Raw genomic sequence first — 20,844 nt, 5'->3', positions numbered from 1 at the left:
TATTACTGCCAAGGGTACTTACACAAGAAACCCTTTTATCCACATAATTTAAAGCAAACATGAATTTTGCCCATGCAGTAATTATACTCGCCTCCACTTCACTTCACTCCTCCTGCCTACTTTTGCACATTCCACCTTGACCACCTTGACCACTGGAGCTGGACATACGTTGGAGCTCCAATAAAGAATGGTGTTTTATATATTGTCCTAACCTGGCACCCTGCTGTTTTCTCCTTTTGCATTCACTTTACTCCTCCACTACTCTGTTCACAAAGAGAAAGACCTTGTACTTCCAGTTATAGGGAAGCACAAGACTCACTCAATTATTTCCTTCATTACAATTCTGGTGCATAGCTGTTGCACCAGCACTGTCAGTAGGGCAGGGAGAGAGTCCTAAAAAGGAGAACATGGGACCAGGATAGACTTGGGGCTTATTTAGGGTTTCTTCTCCATGCTCCCAGTGGGGAACAGGGTGGCAGCAGAGTGAGGGGGGGGGGGGGTAAAAAAAATAAGCTGCTGCAAGCTGAAGTTTTAATGAAGATCTTTTGCTTTTCTCTGCAAATGCAAAGAACAGATTCACTTTAAAGTATAAATGTTGTTATATTTTAGTAGAGTCGAGATTGATTGGAAGTCCTGTTTTTTTTCCTGCTGTTTGTGTCCTATTGGGAAGATTCCCCTTTACTTTCTGTCCCAGGGACACAACAGAAAGTGAATGGAAATATCTTCAAAGTGGGAAATATTTTACTTGTCAATAGAACAGGTGTCCCTATTACATGGGTATCCAACCTGCGGCCCTCCAGCTGTTGTGGAACGACAAGTCCCATCATGCCTCTGCCTTCGGGAGTCATGCTTGCAACTGTCAGCCATGCAATGCCTTGTGGGACTTTCCTTGCAATGCCTCATGGGTCCTGTAGTTCCGCAACATCTGGAGGGCCGCATGTTGCACACCAGAGCCGGTTCACACAGGGGCAACTTGTCAGGCGACCTAGCCGCCTGATAAGTCGCCTCCCATTCTGTACAATGGAACCGTTCTAATAGGAGCGACGCAAGTCGCTCCGACTTAGAAAAAGGTTCCTGTACTACTTCGGGGGCGACTTGGGGCAACTTGCATAGACTTCTATACAGAAGTCGTTTTGCAAGTCGCCGCGGAAGTCATTTGCAGGTCGCCTGGCTGAGGCGACCTGCAAGTCGTGCCGCCCCTGTGTGAACCGGGGCTTACCTTGTTATATTTCTCCCCACTTCCTGTTTCAATGACAATAGAATAATTTTGAATTATCCCTGTCTTTCTAAAAGACAAACTGTGAGGATGAATTTGACAAAGTTTTCCCTACAAATGTTTTGGCGCTCTTTTAATAAAATGTAGCTACTACTGCTCCCATAGTAGTGTTATAGTTTGTCTCATACCATGTCAATGTTGCCTTACAGGACAGCTTGATCTGCCTGTTAATGTGGAGACAATATAATAATTATTGTACTGAATACTATCATGCATAAATTTAACTATATGCAATTTGGTCTAAAATATCCAATCCAGCATACAATATTCTTTGTAATAGTGATTCTTTAGGTCTCATAAAAAATATCAGCTTGTAACATTTTCTTTAAGCTGGCCATAGATGGAGCAAATTACTTTCCTGCAACTACAGGAATTCATCCTGTGGAGCTATTGTTTTCTCCTGGCAGGACAACACTGTGATTACTGCTAGTGGCTATACTGGCTGCTAGCAATTATCACATGTAAAATCCGACACGATCGATCAACTTGGGTACATTCAGCTTGCCCATACATGGTTTGAATCCTGGATGGCCCCTCTCGAACCAGCCAAGATTCAAACCGTCTATGGCAGGTTTTACCCTATTCCCTACTGATAGCAACATTATAAGGGTTCTTTGGCAGTACAAGTCAGATTCTCTCTAGGATACAAGCAGCAGGTCTCCACTAATATAAGTTGAGGTTAAGTGGCTGTTTTCAATACGGGTAGTCTTTACTAGAGTTAAAAACACACTTTTTTTTGGTTATTAAATCAACACAAATCTAAAGAATGAAAAAAGTATTATATTTTTTTTTGGTACAGCCATGCAACTGTAGCTATTGACTTATTTTAGGATATTTGATCCCACTTAAAAATAAAAGAACATACTAATTTGCCTCCTGTAAATATTGAATAGAAGCAGACACTGGAAATAATGAGAATGAGGGCCAGCTATATCTGCCTTCTTCACTCCGCAGACAGCTGTAGAACATAAATCTACATTGACATTTTTATAAAAATAAAACGATAGAATCTTATATGAACCTGTCTATCTGTGGCGGGAAGAGGGGGGCACACAGCAGGAGGGAGTTTGACTTTCTTTTCTACATATAGTTTTTTTTTTCCATGCAGAGTTTAAATTATGCCTGATAAAAGGAGTTTCGTAGACATGTGAGTTCTTTCAAACCCTCCTGGCTTCCTCCCAATTAAATGAGGTTTGTCAAAGCCATGGGGCTCTGCCACTGTATGAGAGGCGGACAAGCAAATCCCGCGGTGACACATCCAGTCCCCAAGGGAACAGATGAAAGTCTCTGCAACGGCATACAGGAACAGAGAGAGAGGGAGAGAAAGAGACAGAATGGTTATAAATACAGAGGCAAGAAGGGAGAGAGGTGGGAAAAATGAAAGATGAGAACTGATAGGACAAGGGTAGGTGAGATAATGCAGAATAAACTTATAGATAAAATGTGCAGCTAGTAAATGACCATCTGTGCAGGATATAGAGAAACAATACAGATTGGTAACATGTTTGCATGATTTCATATGTTTTATCTTCACACACTGGGCACTATATACCACACTCACTGAGTAGGGGCATTTTTATATTGGCTATGGTCCAGATTGCTGAAAAAAAAAATCCCTTTATGCATAAAAAGTAAAGTAAAGTAGTCCAGGTTTTTACTATGCTGTTTCATTGCATATTAAATAAACAAGTTTTTGAGCTTCACACCTATAAAAAGGGTGAAATGGAAGGAGTTTACATTTATTGTTTATTGTGGTGTTTATTCTTGACTCCCCTTCTCTCCGGATCCCATGTTAACTTGTTCCTGGTCTACCGAGATCTTGGCTGTGTGACCTTAGTGCCACACAACCTCGTTTCAAAACCTTCTCTGCTAGGCCCACGCATGCCCCCCATCAGAGTATGAACTCTCCATAGGTGATCGCAGCATGCATGTGCACCCTGATAATTGTAAGTTACACTTTGAGGTTAGGTTCACACTGCCGCATGGAGCGGCTCACAGCAGGGGTCCAGTGCATCTCTGTTTCAGCCCCGATTTCGGTCTGAATTTTGGCTGAATCCAGACCTGAAATGGACCAGAAGATGTACAGTGCAATTCGCTCCAGAGCCGCTCGGGAGATGTGTGAACCAGTTCCATAGAGAACCGGACACAATCTCCTGACAAGCAAATTGGATGGGGGAAACCCAAATCCAATTCGCAATAGTGTGAACCCAACCTTAGCTAAATTCTCTGCTAAGCAACAGTCAAACAGAGAGAGGGAGGGACATTTGTCTGAGACCGTCAGCGCTATATGATTTTGCACAGGGCTGTGTAAATGTGTTTGTAGGAGCGTACAGAGGTGGCGTTAAAAGTGTGCTGCAGCTTCTTCGTCATCTATTCACAGGCTGGGGTGTGTCCTGGACCAAGCTGTATTGCATAACTGCAGTGTAGTTTGCAGGAAGGTCAAGAACCTAACTGTATGCATTTCAGCTGTACATTTAGTTGTTTACCTGGCGTTTAGCTTTAGTGGACTTCACAAGATGTAAATTGGCAAATTCATTCTAGCATAATAGCATAGCAATATGATGTCTCCTGAAGTTAATAAACAGACAAAACCAGTATAAAGGGAAATACAGTGCAAATACAGTCTGGCTGGCTAATCTTTGCTTTGATGAATGCGCTCCTTACACATTGTTCTCGTAGGATGCTTTTTAGTTTCAGCTGGGTGCAACTGTGTTTATTGCTCACAACAGCACAGTGCACTTGTAACATTACATATATTGCTTAGCTGTATGGATAACACAGTTGTCAGTATTAATTGACTCTTTGCTCAGCGTTTGGGAAATGTATTTTATTATTTATGGTGCATTCAGCAAAATGTCAGTTACTGCTGTTACCTTTCATTTCACAGATGTTTTATACTTATTCAGCTAGGCAGTCTGCAATGTGCAGTAACCCATAGCAACTAGGCATGAATGAATCAACCCTGAAAATTCCAAATTCAACCTATATAATTAGGTTCATTTGCAGACTTGCTAATATTTACAGATCCACAGTTCATCCAGAGTATTTTATGCATTAGTGTTTTTTTTTTTTGTTCTTCTTTTCTTTTAAAAAAAATTTCTATTTAAGAAAGGTGGTAGTACATAATGATAAACGTACACACTATTATGAAGTACCAAATACATCAACCAACATTCAGTATTGTTGCAAAGTAAGAAAGCCACTAAGGCCCCTAGTGCTTAACATACCTATTCCAGTAATAAAAATTCCATAACATATACTTGGTAACTTCAGGCATGAAAAACTAGTGACCATTGCTTCTCGAATGTTTTTTTTTTTTAAGTTCAGTGAGAAAGCTACAAACCCGGGGGGAAGGGAGAAAAAAAAAATCAACAAGGGTGACAGCAAAGGACTAGGTGGGGTAGGTAAGCGGGGAAAAAATGCTTCTGCAAACCACAATGTCACTTCTTGGAGAAACTGAAGTATGGCCCTACTTCTTTTTGGGAAGCTAAGGATGTCTGGTCTCTTTAGAAGAAATATGGCGTCCAAATCAGCCAATAACTCTCTTCCTGATCTTTCATCGCCATAATGACATTATGAAAACTCCTTTTGTTTTACTCCTTCAGTTTTGGGAAGCCAGAGCATTTTTTTTAGGAAGCGATGATTGCTTCCACATCACTGGGATGCAGGCTTTGGCTGAATTGAGGAGATGTTCTACCAGGGAGCAAGGCTCCTCTCTCTGTAAACTGCAGTCCTAACTCTATACATTTCCAGAGTTTCCTAAGTAGGAGCACTAATAGCAGTAGGATATATTAAGGGCAGGTGTGCCTGAAGGAAGCCCATTGTTCCTTACAGGCACAGGGATGCACGTGACACCCAGAAAGGGCATGATTGCAATGAAGGCATCCAGTGTGTCCCTGGACCCTAATCTGACAGGAGTGCTAATCTCTCTCCACTCTACCCAAAAGTAAAAATTAAAAAAAAAAAATTAAAAAAAGCCTATAGTTATATTTTAGAATAAACCTTATCAAAACTATAACAACACTTCTCCCACAAAAATAATCATAATTTATTCTACAAGACTCTTCTTGCTTTGCAAATCCATGACAGCTCCAACTCTTCTTGGAAAATAGGCATCAAGAATTAAACTTCACACTGATGTTCCATTAAAATTGGTTATAGTGGCCCTGGTGCAGCAGACAGGTTTGGTGGACCAAATGATGCAAGATCATAAAGGCCAATGTGAGAAACACATTCTTGTGGGAATTGGGAACCTCAGCTTTCCCAAAATCCTTCGAGAAGGCTCGGTGAAGTCACCTCCTGTCCAGCAATAATGCCAGAAACTGGGTATAAGGTATTTTTTTTCTCCCATTTTTCTTTAACTTTATCTGAACATTTTTATTTAAAAGGTGGGGGGTAGGAAATAAGGGCACCTTGTAGTTTTATACAGAGCTAGGATTTCTGCTGTTATAACATTTTCATGTTTAAAATGTACAAATATAGTTTTATAGGTACATGAATGCTGCAGTGTACTGCTTATTGAAAAAGTTATTAGACTAGACATTTGAACCTGGTGGGAAATGTGGCTGCTAGTTGAAAATTAACAATAGCAAATTTATAAAAAGATTTCTTGGCAGGAACCAATCATCTGATTAAAGCAGTAAAAATAATTTTCATTCTATTCATTGGAGTAGTTTCATATATGTGACATATAATTATTCAGTTCTGTAGTAATTCAGAAAGAAATTATATCCCTGCACTACTCCTGCCATGGTATGCAGGAAGTAAGTTAGTAGAGAACACAGTACAGTGTGAGTGCCAAAAGTCTTCTCCAGACACCTTCTGAAAGCTATGCCTGAAGCGAACCTGCCCATTAAGAACAAGGTAACTAAAAGTGATTGTAAACCTATTTTTTTAATAACAAACATTTCATACTTACCTGCTCTGTGCAATGGTTTTGCACAGAGCAGCCCTGATCCTCCTCTTCTGGGGTCCCCTGCAGGTTCACTGGCTGTGATTGACAGGAGCAGGAGCCAATGGCTCCCACTGCTGCTTCCATGTCCACTAAGGAGAGAAAGAGTGGAGCAGGGAAGCTGCAAACTGAAGGTTTTTTTCCTTAATGCAGATATTGCATTAAGATAAAAAACCCTTCTACCTTTAGAACCACTTTAACTTAAAGTGTAACTAACCCTCTTATTCTTTACAGCCAAGGAAATGTTTCTCTTAGCTCTGTTTGATCTGCAGTTGCCATGGTGCTGCACATGTTACCAGTTATGACTAGGGATGAATTCAAACATCCGATAAAAGAGAACGGACCTGCACACATGTCAGCCTAGTGATGCTAAATGTAGAAGATCGTCTTCAGTTAGTTTCTAAAGTGTTTCACCTTCCCACATGCTTAGTTCTAGAGGACCTCTACGATTAAGTCCATGGAAGTGTGAAATGCGTTATAGAGCATGGCTTATGGGAGGAGACTATTTGAAGACGATCTTCTTCTACATTTAGCACAACTAGTCTGATATGTGTGTGACTCCATTCTCATTTGTCAGATGTTTGTATCATTGAGCTTGATAGGCTGAGCTTGGAGCAGCAGCACAATGCTCAGGGTTTTGGAGTCACCAGGTAATGTGTTCACAGTGGCTTGGAGTAGTGCTTTCTTTATGTGGCCATAGAGATGAGCTCAGGCATATTTAGATCCTACTCTAAACCCACCTGAGTAAGCACGCCTAGAAGTTGTCACTGTACTGAGCCAATTATAAGCAGCCGAAGCATTCTCCAACGCACACGATTTACATGTGGCTGCAGGGCAGGGATTGCCTCAGCCTCAGTACATGCCCAGTACAGGTGACAACTTTCTGGGTGGCTCGCTTAGGTGGGTTTGGACTAGGATCAGAACACACCTAAACTCATCCCTAGTTATGACACCAGCCATTTGCTGGCTTGACAGTTCAGCTGAGAGCACAATCACCTGTGACCGTTATTATTCACACCATGCCTTGAAAGTAACTGTTTTTGGGAAGCAGATAAATCGATTGGTTTAATTCTGTTTTAACAGCCTTCCCCCCCTAGCTGTGCATTCTTACAATTTCAACAGCCTTCCCCCCCTAGCTGTGCATTCTTACAATTTCCATGCCACCCTGCTCCCCAGTTTGCCCATTGGAGCCAAGCAAAAAGCTTTCCATTCACCCCCATATGTGACAGATCTTGGGCTTGGCAATTGCCACAGCCAAGCAGTACATAATGGTAGAAAGGGAGAAAGTTACATGCTACTTTATCCCTGGAAACATCAGTTATTGCACTTGGCTCTGGCAGGTGAACAGAACTTTGGATGAGCACCATGGTAAATATGAGCAGAAAATTTAGTGAACAATAAAGTGGCCCTGTTACATTGTGTTTAATCCGGCAATGTCAAAATTGTATAAAACTGAAATTGACGTATATAGGAAGTTACACTTTCCTAAATATGCTCTATAAAGGACCACCCAGGTATTGTCAGGGAAAAGCAACTTTTATCTGCCCATATATTATGAAAGTGCAATTTAACTCTCAGAAACAAATTCAGAAGTCTCCAAATATAAAAATTTAGCAACGAGTTACTGTTACTAGGAAAAATACAGTACCAGCCAAATAGTACACCATTTGAAGATAATGTGATCTCTTAATTAAATAGGTAAAATCCCACAAGAAAGAACAGGAAACCAGCTAGTGAAATAAAGACACTAAGCACTAAGATAAAAACATAGAAGATGAAGAGAGGGTGAAAGAGAGAGAGAGAAAGATGTCTTCTCTCTCCTGCTATTCCTTATTAACTCTCTGACTCTGACAGCCTAATTACCTCAGAAGCCTCGTGCTCTGAATAAATAAATATGGAAGTGGGTGCTTAGAGGTGGAGACATGGGAGATATAGCCACCTCGATAGCAGACAGAGAGAACAGTTCATTCTGAAATTGCATCCGTGCAGGTTTATCATATTCAACTTAATGAGCTGTTTTCAAAGTACACGAGTCACACTACAGAAATGTTTTTCTTCTGTTAAAGAAGTTTTTAGCTTTCAAGAGTGCACTTTTACTCAAAATTAGCTTCACCAGAAGTTCTCATACTTTTTAACAAACAGACTGTTAACCCACTCATCAGCTGAGTTTCAAGTCTGACCTGCATGTACTACAACTTAAGTGACTGACTAATAGGGATGAGACCGATGTTTCATATGGATGAGACCGATGTTTCGACTCGAACATAAGTTCGACTCGAACATTGGGTGTTCGCCGAACAGCGAACAATATGTGGTGTTTGCGGCAAATTCAAAAGCCGCGGAACGCCATTAAAGTCTATGGGACACTAACATGAAAAACCAAAAGAGCTAATTTTAAAGGCTTATATGCAAGTTATTGCCATAAAAAGTGTTTAGGTCATATTTCATTGATATATAGTATCTTATCATCAACCTCTCAGAAATTGTTTTACATGCAAAAATGGGAACAAGATATAGATATCAGTCTAACAGTTGAAGACTGGAACAAACTGTCTCTGCAGGCGTCCAAATCATACATCAATACTTCTTTGATAGAAGCAAACTACAAAGTCCTGATGAGATGGTATTTGGTCCCAGCGAGAGTGGCAGCTTTTATTCCAGGGGCCTCCCCGCAGTGTTTTAGGGGATGCAGCACTGAAGGCACCATGATACATACTTGGTGGACTTGCCCAAAAGTGCGCAGATTTTGGATCCGCACATACAACTTTGTCTACTCATTAACCCAAGTAAACCTTATCAAGTCACCCCTACAGGCACTGTTGGGACGCCCAGTAGAAGGAACATCGAAATACATGCGGAAACTCATAACCTTTATATTTGTAGCAGCAAGGATAGCGATGGCAAAATCGTGGAAGTCTTCAACGATTCCCTTTCATCTCATAAAATCTAAACTGTCTTGGATCATGGTTAATGAACGTCTTTCTGCTATCTTAAATGACAAAATGGCTTTGGTACCACAGCAAAATGACATTTCTGATGGAAAAAATGTAATTTAAAACTACTTGCGGCTGTAATGTATTGTCGGGTCCCGGCAATATAGATGAACATCATTGAAAAAAATGGCATGGGTCCCCCCCCAATTCATTACTGAGCCCTTTGGGTCTGGTATGGATATTAAGGGGAACCCCGCACACAAATTTAAAAAAAATTGCGTGGGGGTCCCCCCAAAATCCATATCAGGCCCTTCAGGTCTGGTATGGTTATTAAGGGGAACCCTGTGCCAAAATTACAAAAAAAATGGCATAGGTATCCCCCCAAAATACATACCAGGCCCTTTCAGGTCTGGTATAGATTTTAAGGGGAACCCCGAGCCAAAATAAAAAAATGGCGTAGGGGTCCCCCCAAAATCCATACCAGACTCTTATACGAGCACTCAACCTGGCAGGCCACAGGAAAAGGGGGGGCGAGAGAGGGCCTCCCCTTCTGAACCGTACCAGGCCTCAACATGGGGAGAATGCTTTGGGGTCCGCCCAAAGCACCTTGTCCCCATGTTGATGGGGACAAGGGTCTCATCCCCACAGCCCAGTGGTTGTGGGGGTCTGCAGGCGGAGGGCTTATCAGAATCTGGAAGCCCCCTTTAACAAGGGGACCCCCAGATCCCGTCCTCCCTATGTGAATGGGTATCGGGTACATTGTACCCCTACCAATTCACCAAAAAAAGTGTCAAAATGTTAAAAATTACCGTAGACAAGGGGATACCCTTGTTAAAGGGGGCTTCCAGATTCCGATAAGCTCCCCATCCGCAGACCCCCACAACCACCGGACAAGGGTTGTGGGGATGAGGCCCTTGTCCCCATCAACATGGAGACAAGGTGCTTTGGGGGGACCTCAAAGCATCCCCCCCCCTGTTGAGGGCATGTGGCCTGGTATGGCTCTCTTGCCCCCCTTTTCCTGTGGCCTGCTAGGTTGCCTGCTCAGATAAGGGTCTGGTATGGATTTTGGGGGGACCCCCAAGCCATTTTTTTAACATTTTGGTGCAGGGTTCCCCTTAATATCCATAGCAGACCTGAAGGGCCTGGTATGGCTTTTGGGGGGACCCCCACGCATTTTTTTTTAAAATTTAGGTGCGGGGTTCCCTTTAAAATCTATACCCAAAGGGCCTGGTAATGGACTGGGGGTGGGAATCCACGCTGATTTTTTTCCATGAATTTCATCTATATTGCCGGGACCCAATAATACATTACAGCTGCAAGTAATCTTGAATTGCATTTTTGCATTTATACATTGCATGTATATTTTTTACATTTAGAAATTTAATTTTGCTGGGGTATTGTTCTAAACATGGGAAAAATGCGCTACTTTACAGGCATACTAAGGTCACCCCCCCCCCCATGCATGATATTTAAAGGAATATTTCATTTTTATTATTTCACTTTAAGCATTTATAAAATTACTGCTCCCGAAAAAAATGGACGTTTTTAAAACTTTTTTTTTGCATTAATACATGTCCCCTGGGGCAGGACCCGAGTCCCCATACACTTTTTATGGCAATAACTTGCATATAAGCCTTTAAAATTAGCATTTTTGATTTTTCATGTTTTTGTCCCATAGACTTCGCGTGCTCGTACAAATTTTTTGCCTGTTCGCATGTTCTGGTGCAAACGGAACCGGGGGTGTTCGGCTCATCCCTACTGAATAATATTCAAAAAATAAAAACCATTGCAGCCAAGTGATTTCTTATTTCATTCTTTACCTGAACTTGATAAAGTGCATCTGTATCTACACATGCAGGCAGCCATTGGGTGGATCTCTCAGCTATGCAGCACTTGACTAAAACTTTTGAAGTGATAGTCTGCAGCATCTTGATCTTACTTGTGTTTTTCAGCTGCATAAGATGTGCGTTGATCATGTCATTTCATGATCTCATTTGTTGCCCTGTACTCTCAGCCTATAGTAGCATAGATTTTCACATTCCTTTGTCAGCAGTTTCTGTTTGTGTTCAAGGTTGTGTCTGTTGTCTAAGAACTGACACTTCCTGTGAAGAAACATTATATCCCACAATCCCTGGGTCTCTCAGTCTAGTTAACAAAGAGATCACCATGCAGTCTATCATCACATCAGTATCAGCCCACATTTGTGTTGCAACACAGAGGAAATGGCGAGGCATGGATTGGATGCTGTGTGAACTTTGTTGTCCCTTTAACGAATGGGGCAAGCTACATGAATAAATACATGGGCATAGGAAAATTGATCACCCGTGGCACCACAAACTTCAGCCTCAACATGTGAGCCCATTATTACAAGGTAAGCCAAACAAATGACACAGGGAATATAAATACACTATCTAGTTTAAACAACAAAGACATTGAAAAGTGCACAGTGCCTTTAATGACAGTTGACAAACCACAGTCTAGAATAAGTGTAGAGGCGCCTCCAGCATAAATATTCGTTACACTTGTGGTCGTATTTAAAAAGTTTATTGAAGTTCTAAGTTCACCGATGATAAGCTAACATGCTTCGGGGGAGATGCAATTGAACAGTAATAAAGCCCAGTGCTTGATATGGATTGCTTATGTAAAGGATATAAAGTACATGAAATATTTTTATTGCTTTTCCTCTACACTAGCCCTGATGAATAGGGAGGCATCCCTCCTCCAAAATGTGATGGCTTCTCTTATCGTTTGTGAACTTAGAACTCCAATAAACTTTCTAAATTCAACCACAAGTGTGATGAAAATTTATACTGGATTTGCCTCTACACACATTTTAAATAATCCCACCGGGTGTCTTACTGTCGCTTTTAGAGAGGCAGCAGCCTGAGACCTCAAAAAGGCTTTATGTACACTAGCAGCTCCTAAATTTGAGTTTAGGAGCCTTTGGAGTTTTTTTGGGAAAGCTCCTAAACTCAACTGCATAAAAGCCTATGTGTCAATGTACACATAGTCTTTTACCAGAGTTTAGGAGCTGCCGCAGTTAGGGGAGCTTCAACCTCCCTCAACCTCCCTCTCCTGAACGCGGAAGAATCACGTTCAGGATAAGAACATTTTGACCGCCTGCCACAAAAAAAATGCAACCGATTTTGCCACGTTTTGCCTTTTCACGCGGCCGGCGGTCAAAGTAGGCAATGTGTACATGAAGCCTACTGACACCACATCTTGATTGGTTATGAGACTCTGTGAAGGACAACAAAGCCCAGATCATCTCCATTTGATCCCAGACACCATACACCTGTCCAGTGCTGTTGTATATGCACATTAAAAAGAACAATCTGGAATCGTTAGTCCTTCTTCAAGGATGGTGGCAGTCTTTCGAAGTTGGGATGTGCTCTGAGCAATTAGGTACACAAAGCAGCCCTTTGATTCTACCTTAATAACTTTCTCTTTTTTTATATATGCAGTTTGATACACAGTATTTTGGAATTAAACCCATGGCCGCATCTGTATGTATAACCCGTGTGTGTTCTATTTCAGTGCGGTCTATATTCACTGTCCCTGGGCTGAGCCTTAAACCAGAAATTCGAGATATGTTAATCCCCAAACAGAAGATATCCCAACCAGCTACACATCACAAACCGTGGTGAACATTACAGAGGTGAGATATTGCTAGAGACAAATGATCATAAAGTGTATATAATAAAACAATTGAAGCACAATATCAACAGAAATTGATTGATTTACTAAAGGAAAAGTGCAAGTGAAACTAAAAAGACGGGATTTTTACTTGCACATCACTAAGTATTTAAAGTCAAAATATCTTCACCCTATTTACTAAGCTAAATGGACATTCAATTTGCAAAGTGAGCAGCCTGTATTTCTTAGTGGTTCAACCTTAGTACCTAAGATTTAGAGCCCAATTGTAATTGTTTAACATAAATTTAAACAGATACTTTAAGGGTTTTGAAAAATACATATGTATAAATGTCTAACTGTGAGATTTGCCATAAATTACTCCCAGGGATAATTCAAAATCCAAATAGGCTGCTTAGAAGCACCGGTGCTATCCGTGTGACAACAGTAGTCTCATCTGCAGTGCTTTGATGCTTTCCCCTGCTGACTCAGATGCTACAGTTCTCCAATCAGCAGGGAGTGTGCACTTTGCTGGTTGGAGAGCTCTAACTTTGACTCAGCAGAGGTGTGTCAGACTGCTGAAAAGAGACCACTGCTCTCATTGGTCCTTCTCTGCAGTCTCCTGCCCATGCCTTGGACTGGTGCTGGAACTCATTTACAGCAAACTTCACAGTAGGAAATTCACACATCATCACCACCCTTGTGTTATCTGTTTCATTTTCTGGAATATACAGGGGTCTTCAAAAAGTTTCCACACTTTTTTATATTTCATAGAGTTTAAACAAAGTGTGGAAACTTTTTGAAGAACCCTCATATATGTTTTATATATTTTTGTCCATGTGACTAGAAATATAACTGTTGTACAGTGAGTAATATGACACATGGAAATACAAAACAATCAATAAAAATATAATCAACAGCACTAAGTATGGTAGTAGTGAGTTCCTTACATGTTCATGTGTTGACATTGCAAATATATATTTCACTGCATTGGTTTGTGATACTGATGAAAAACTGAAGAACATTAGAAGGCTTCAATCAAGTACATTCAAATAATATTAGAAATTTGTGCCTTTGAAGATAAATACTGGAGCAAAATGGTAGGTGTATTTGTTCACATTTAAATTAAAATACAACTAGGCTTTAAAAATAGCTGGAGGAGGCTTTATTCTCACAGACATGGTAGGTGTATCTGTTCATATTTAAAGTAAACTACAACTGGGCTTTAAAATAGCTGGAGGAGACTTTATTCTCACAGCCGTAGCAGCAGTAGCTGTTTGACCAGTGCTCACTTGCTGCAGATTAAAAACTGGAAATCATTGGTGATACAGGAAACTTCAGCTTGTCACAGGGCAGTGTATACTAAAGCAACAAATATCAAAATTCAAGTGATTCAAATAGTTTGGTTATTAAGAATTAAGAATAGTAAGAAAAAACATTATGTAAAATATAGATTTTTAACTGTAATATTTCATTGGATCGTTTTGATCCAACATTGTTAAATTTATTTTAATTATTTTTACCTTCTTCTAAACCCACATTAAGTGTTCCTGAAAGAATTGGGAAATGTGAAAAAAAGCCTCATCAGGGCATATGCAGGAAGCAAATGATTAAACTTAAATAGCTTTCTCACTGACTGTTTCATATATAAATACCCGTATATACTCGAGTATAGGTCGATCCGAGTATAAGTCGAGGCCCTAATTTACCACAAAAAACTGGGAAAAATGCATTAACCCGAGTATAAGACGAGGGTGAGAAATGCAGCAGCTACTATAAGTGTAAAAGAGGGTCAACAATGCCCATCTGCAGCTGCATGCCTCCCTGTGTCCTGTGCATGTGTCCCTCTGTCCTGTGCATGTGTCCCTGTGTATGTGTATATGTATCCTGTGTATGAGTCCCTGTGTCCTGTGTATGTGTCCCTGTGTATGTGTCACCTACCTGTGTCCTGTGCATGTGTCCCTGTGTATGTGTGTATGTATCCTGTGTATGTGTCCCTGTGTATGTGTCCCTGTGTATGTGTGCATGTGTCCCTGTGTATGTGTGCATGTGTCCTGTGCAGCCTACCTGTGTCCTGTGCATGCTTCCCTGTGCCGCTCTGCACCGATCAGCCTGTGATAATACCATTCGGCGGCCATTCTACTGTTCAAAAGCCACGCCTCCTCCTCGTCTGTGATAGGCAGAACACTCCACTTCCCAGCAGTCAGCGGTCAGCCTATCACGGACATTCTCTCATCCTCATACCATGGATGAGGATGAGAGAATGTCTGTGATAGGCTGTACACTGACTGTTGGGAAATAGAGTTTTCTGCCTATCACAGACGAGGAGGAGACCTGGCTTTTGAACAGTGGACTGGCCGCTGAATGGTAATATCACCATCTGCTTGCATGACACGCTGATCATGTAGTCAGATGGCGGTGACTCTAGTATAAGTTGAGGGGGGCACTTTCAGCCCAAAAAAAGGGCTGAAAATCTCGACTTATACTCGAGTATATACGGTATATATTTTTTGTTTTTCTTTGTTTTTCCTACCAGGCCAATTCTGAGATTTCTCTCCTACATGTAAAAATCATATTTTTTTTTCCAGAAAATTACATAGAACCCCCAAACATTATATATATTTTATCATAGACCCTAGAGAATAAAATGTCGGTCGTTGCAACTTTTTATCTTGCACGGTATTTGCGCAGTAATTTTTCAAACGAAAAAACAGTAAAGTTAGGCAAATTTTTTGCATAATGTGAAAGATGATGTTAAGCCAAGTAAATAGATACCTAACATGTTACACTTCAAAATTGCACACGCTCATGGAATGGCGCAAAACTTCGGTACTTAAAAATCCCCATAGGCGACGCTTTCAATTTTTTTACAGGTTACATATTTTGAGTTACAGAGGAGGTCTAGGGATATAATTATTGCTCTTGCTCTAACGATCCTGGTGATACCTCACATGTGTGGTTTGAACACCATTTTCATATTTGGGAGCGACACCTATGCGTTTGCTTCTGCGTGCGAGCACGTGGGGACAGGGGCGCTTTAAATTTTTTTTTTTTTTATTGTTAATTTTACTTGAATTTTTCTAGTTTAACACTTTCTTTTTACAGTTTTTTTTATCACTTTTTTTGCTATTACAAGGAATGTAAACATCCCTTGTAATAGGAATAGTGCGTGGCAGGTCCTCTTTACAGTGAGATCTGGGGTCAATAAGCGTGAAGCCTGAAATAAAAAAAAAGATCTCAGATTCCCAGCCGAGGCGGTGCCATTTTTTCAAATGCAGGGGCCTCCGAATGGTCATAGAGACTCCAGGGCCCATCTGGTCCACCGGAAATCTCTATGGTCAGCATCCGGCAGCAGTTCCCTTCTCTGGATCGCCGCTGGCAGGGGTGAGTCAGTAGAAGCACCAGAGGGCGGCGGAAGGGGGGTCGTCCCCTCCTGCCATCTGTAAGAACAATCAAGCAGCTGAAAAGCCGCTATGATCATTATTATGGTGTAGGGAATCGCCGGCATTAAAAGAAGATATCTGAATGATGTCTATAGCTACAGGCATCATTCAGATATCACCGCTCAAAGTGAATGATGTCATTTGACGTTACGTGGGCGGTAAGCGGTTAATCTACCATAAATCACATATTGTGATGCGTTCTGGCATATCTGAGAACAATTTATCATCAGTGAGATGGAATATGCTAGGAAACAAAAAGGAGTGAGAAGGGTCTATTTGTAAGGGAGGTATAGCTGAGTGCACCACTTTTTTACTTCCCTTTTCTTCTTCTATTTTTTAAACACTTCACCATTTTGATTGTCCCCTTTTTTATTTTTTTTTCTGTTTTCCAACCTATTTAGCTATTTTGTTGCTGTGTACTATTATAATAGATCACATGTAATATTAATAATATAAATAAAATGAGTAATAAAAATTAGCAAAAAGTTGACAGTGGTGAATGTACTTGTGAAGGATATTCACTTTTCTTTTGACCAAAGATACAGCTTTTTCGTTCACCATTTTGCAGTTCACCGTTTACTCGTTACATCCTTTATAACTCAGGTGCAAAACAATTGGCAAACAGGCTCCTCAAAAGTGGTATACGCTGATTTATTTAGCAAATTTCAGTACTCGAATTCTTTAGAAATATGGTCCAGAGTTTTGAGCTAGAATTGTATTTAACCCAAAGAAAGGGCTTATTTTTTTTCTGACAAGCTACTTCACAGAAATGGCAAGAACTGATTTTCTAACTTTCTCAATTTTGCAGTCTTCACGGACATCATCTTGCAATCTCTAAACACAGCTGTTTGAACGTACTAGCCTTCCATCTCTACTTTTCACTTCTCCTCCCGCTGCCTTCTGTTCAGAGAAGCCATCTTGAAAAACCCAGGAGTCTTGCACCTTATAAACCCCGCTTTAACCAGCTCTAGATAGCAGGATCAATTTAGCAAAACCTGTACTGAAACTGGAGACGGTCTTAAGTGACTAAGAATGTAATAAAGCCAGAGAAAGACAGGACATTTGTATTTTTAGAAAGAGGTCAGCAATGGTGCCCATATTTTTCAGTACAGGTTTCCTATAAGTATTACGCTGTTCTGCAAATGCTTTTCTGCCTTTCTACATCAGGGATTTTTATGGGAATTTTCACAATAAATAATGTTTTTCAGTAGTACTTATTTCTCGTAAAAGCAGAACAGCAATATTTTCCCCCACAAATAAAGTAGAGGAGTCTACAAGGTGGGTATCTTCTACCAGTTCCAGATAGCATCTCTACCAGCTGTTCTACTGTTTGGAGATACACAGAGATGTGACTTTGAGAAATAGGTGAGGTTTGGATCAGATATGAGCATAGGTTTGATTTATAAGATGACTTATGGTCCAGTAGTAGCCTCACTTGCATAGTAAATGGTATGGTAGATAATTCTGGAACTGGAGGTAATTAAGGAAAAATAAGCTATTTCCATTTTGTACTGCTGACTGACATGCTTGATTATTCCCTTACATCTAAATATGATGTCAATACACTGCTGAGAACATGCAAAAAAATTAATAATATTAATAATAATAAAGTTGTACATGGCACTCCTTTTCTGTCATGATTATTAATTACTAAACATTCATGTTGGTTTCTTTTTACCTGCAATATTGTTTTTCTCCATGCTAACTCTTTGCTGGTTTACTAACCTGGAAGAGCACAGGAAAACACGTGTTTAATTTTTACATATTTCCATTGATATGAATGGGGTTTAAAAATGACAGATTGTGTAGGCAGTTCCATTTTTTACTTGTCCTTCCTTTTTTTTTGGTCTCATAATGCAGGAAGAAATTGGTGAGGGCATGATGCTCCTGGATCAGTCAGGGGCGTTATGCTCTTGATTGAACTTATCAGATTACAATTCACCCAAAGATTATATGACAGAAGAAAATACCAATTGATTGCTACTGGGTGTTTTAACATCTATAGACTGTCTATTTGGCGGTCTTTCTGGTTTCCTTACCAAATCTCGTTTTTTTCCCTATCTCTTTGTTTCAATTTAGGGTGAATCACGTAATCTTTGCCTTGGGTGCAAAATATCTCTCTCCCTCCACTAGCATTTTTTTAGTGCATTAAAGATCGCTTGTTTTCAGGATCTGTTATGAAGTGGACATGAGCAACATGGAACATTGACAGAAATATATGCAAATATGTGATTAGTCATGACTATGAGAAATTGAGAATAGAGATATGTAAGCTCCAGAAGCCTTAATATCTTTGGTACATGATATTTTGTTATCGGTGCTGCAAATCATATACTTGTTATATACACAGCATCTAAGAAGTGAGGATGAGCTTCGGATTCGTGGTGAATCCTGCATGTTCAAGTCTTGGAACCCACCCAACCAATGTGGGCATTGACTGACTTTTTTTAAACCGTAGGGCTCTTTCACACAGACGATCCGTATGTCCGTTTTTCATCCTTCCGTTTTCAGATGAAAAACGGACATACATGTATCCCTATGGAGCGTCAGATGTCAGCAGTGACATGTCCGCTGACATCTGACCCGCTCCCATCTGAAAAAGTGTAACGGAGGAAAACCCTACTTTTCCATCCGTTTTCGGATAGGATCGGGTGACGACGGACTCTACGGTCCGTCATCATCCGATCCCCCATAGGGGAGAGCTGCGCTCTGTGCAGCGACGGACCTGTCATCTTCCTGCTCAGCGGGGATCGGCAGAGCGATCCCCGCTGAGCAAGCGGTGTTCACGGGGCAGATCATCACTGATCCGCCCCGTGTGAAAGAGCCCTTAAAGTGTCTAAAGGTAAAAACTTTGGTTTTGAACAGAGTGGAGATGGATTACAACACCTATTAGGTTTTTATTGCTGTCTGTGCCCTCATTTGGGAGATTTGCCCTCTCTATTTGTCCTGTTTACCATTATGATTGTAGCCAGGTACTTCACTACAACAATATGGAGACCAAAACATTGCTCTGTTTTCATTTCTCTTGTTTATACTGAGCCGCAAAATTCTCCTCTGGCCATCAGGGGCAGAGCTAAGTAGATGCAAACTCATAGACTTCTATGTAAGACATCTGGAATTATGTGAGGTGCAGTTTGATGTGGTGGCCACGTAATGGCACAACTGACTTTCTAAACGGCAGCTCCTAACAGGCATCGGGCCACAGGAGATGCCTAAAGGCCTTTATATTCTTCTGCCTGGGAAAAGCTCACTCTCTTGGCGCTGTGGAAGATTCAGACCTGACAGGAGATGGAGCCAACCCTAAAGAGCCCAATGTGGAGAGTGACATCACCAAGGAGCCAGTCGCATCTCCAGCCTTATTGATCATACGGGATTGCCACTGAGAGACAGAGGAGTTCGCCAGCCTCCTTCCTCTTGTTGAGTGAACTGCAGCCACACCAGGACCAGACCGAAAGGGGCCCCTTCCACTGCTAAAAGTCTATTGCCACCTTTGGGAGTCAGCGAGGGGGCTTCAGACCCACTTTGTAGTGTCAGCAGTATCCAATTTACTGAGAGTAGGACATCTGTAGTATTATTTCCATACCCCTCCATTGTTTATATTATTGCCTCAAATATTAAAACTAATGTGAAAAAGTTGCGCTAAATTAAATGTTTCCCTATACAAGAAATAATAAAAACCAATAAACATGCAAAAATCAAGGACACACCCGGATCAGGAGTGCACCCTAAGCTCCTTCAGGTGATAGGTACATAAATAAATAAATGGTGAAATCAACACTATAGCAACAATTGAAATCAATCATGTACAAATCGATTAATAAATAAATAGATAGTGTCCATGTGAAAAATAAGTATAATGAGCAACGTCTTTCTTTAGGTGTGATAGATAAACATTAAATTATATGGATAATAATCCACAGCAGGTATGGGGGTCCGAATAATCAGCCTTGTTCTTTGATGCCGAAAATGGGAGACAGCTTTGGTGTAAAACTCTGTATGTGATAACCCTTACCGGAACCGGTGGACCCACTAAAGTGCGGGGTCATACGAGCGGACAGATTAAGCCCTCTGCGGGGACACTTGAATCCTCTGGTCTCTCTGTCTTTTGGTTGTCTTGAAGGGTCAGCAGAGATTTCGCCAAATAGCAGTAAATGCTCATCAGCTGGATGTCCCCAATCTGATCACGATAGTACACATGTTTGGCCTTCCCAATTTTGGGAGATCCAGTCACGTGGTATTTCTGAGCTGGCTTGTTCAGCAGACCTGTGATTGATTTAAAAGTATTTTTCAACAGTCCTAGTGCAAGTCAGTACCATAATGCAGAATCAGTGGGAGTCCTGAGCGTGTCACTAGCCACGTCGCCTGCCACCAGATGCCATCAGGTGTCCCCAGAGGAGTCTGTCCTTACTTTTTCACATTAGTTTTTACATTAGCACCATTAGGTATTAGATGGTTTATTGTTGCTGCTTTTTGTTGATTGAGTTTTTGTCTGAGCGCGGTATTTATATTTATTTATCTATCGCCTCAAATATCCCTGCTGCACCATTGCTACCTATGAACTGCGGCCATAGTGCATCATTTCCACCTCTGACCCAGTATGTTTCTCAT

The 20,844-nt window shown here is 41.0% G+C and overlaps 1 protein-coding gene across 3 annotated transcripts in view; it reads left to right on the top strand.

Annotated features, from left to right (window-relative positions):
- Positions 1 to 17,230, top strand: part of CDK15 (cyclin dependent kinase 15) — a 438,173-nt gene extending 420,943 nt beyond the window's left edge. For all 3 annotated transcript variants that reach the window (XM_073633297.1, XM_073633299.1, XM_073633298.1), the window contains 2 exons: positions 12,698 to 12,818; positions 17,045 to 17,230. In XM_073633297.1, coding sequence (XP_073489398.1) covers positions 12,698 to 12,807 — 110 coding nt within the window. In that variant the 3' untranslated portion in view covers positions 12,808 to 12,818; positions 17,045 to 17,230. The remainder of the gene's footprint in view (positions 1 to 12,697; positions 12,819 to 17,044) is intronic.
- The last annotated feature ends 3,614 nt before the right edge of the window (positions 17,231 to 20,844 follow it).

Source organism: Aquarana catesbeiana, linkage group LG06 (assembly GCF_042186555.1).
Source record: "Aquarana catesbeiana isolate 2022-GZ linkage group LG06, ASM4218655v1, whole genome shotgun sequence".
Taxonomy (NCBI): Eukaryota; Metazoa; Chordata; class Amphibia; order Anura; family Ranidae; genus Aquarana; species Aquarana catesbeiana.
The sequence above is the reverse complement of the archived record's forward strand: the minus strand, read 5'-3'. Positions and strand labels throughout refer to the sequence as shown.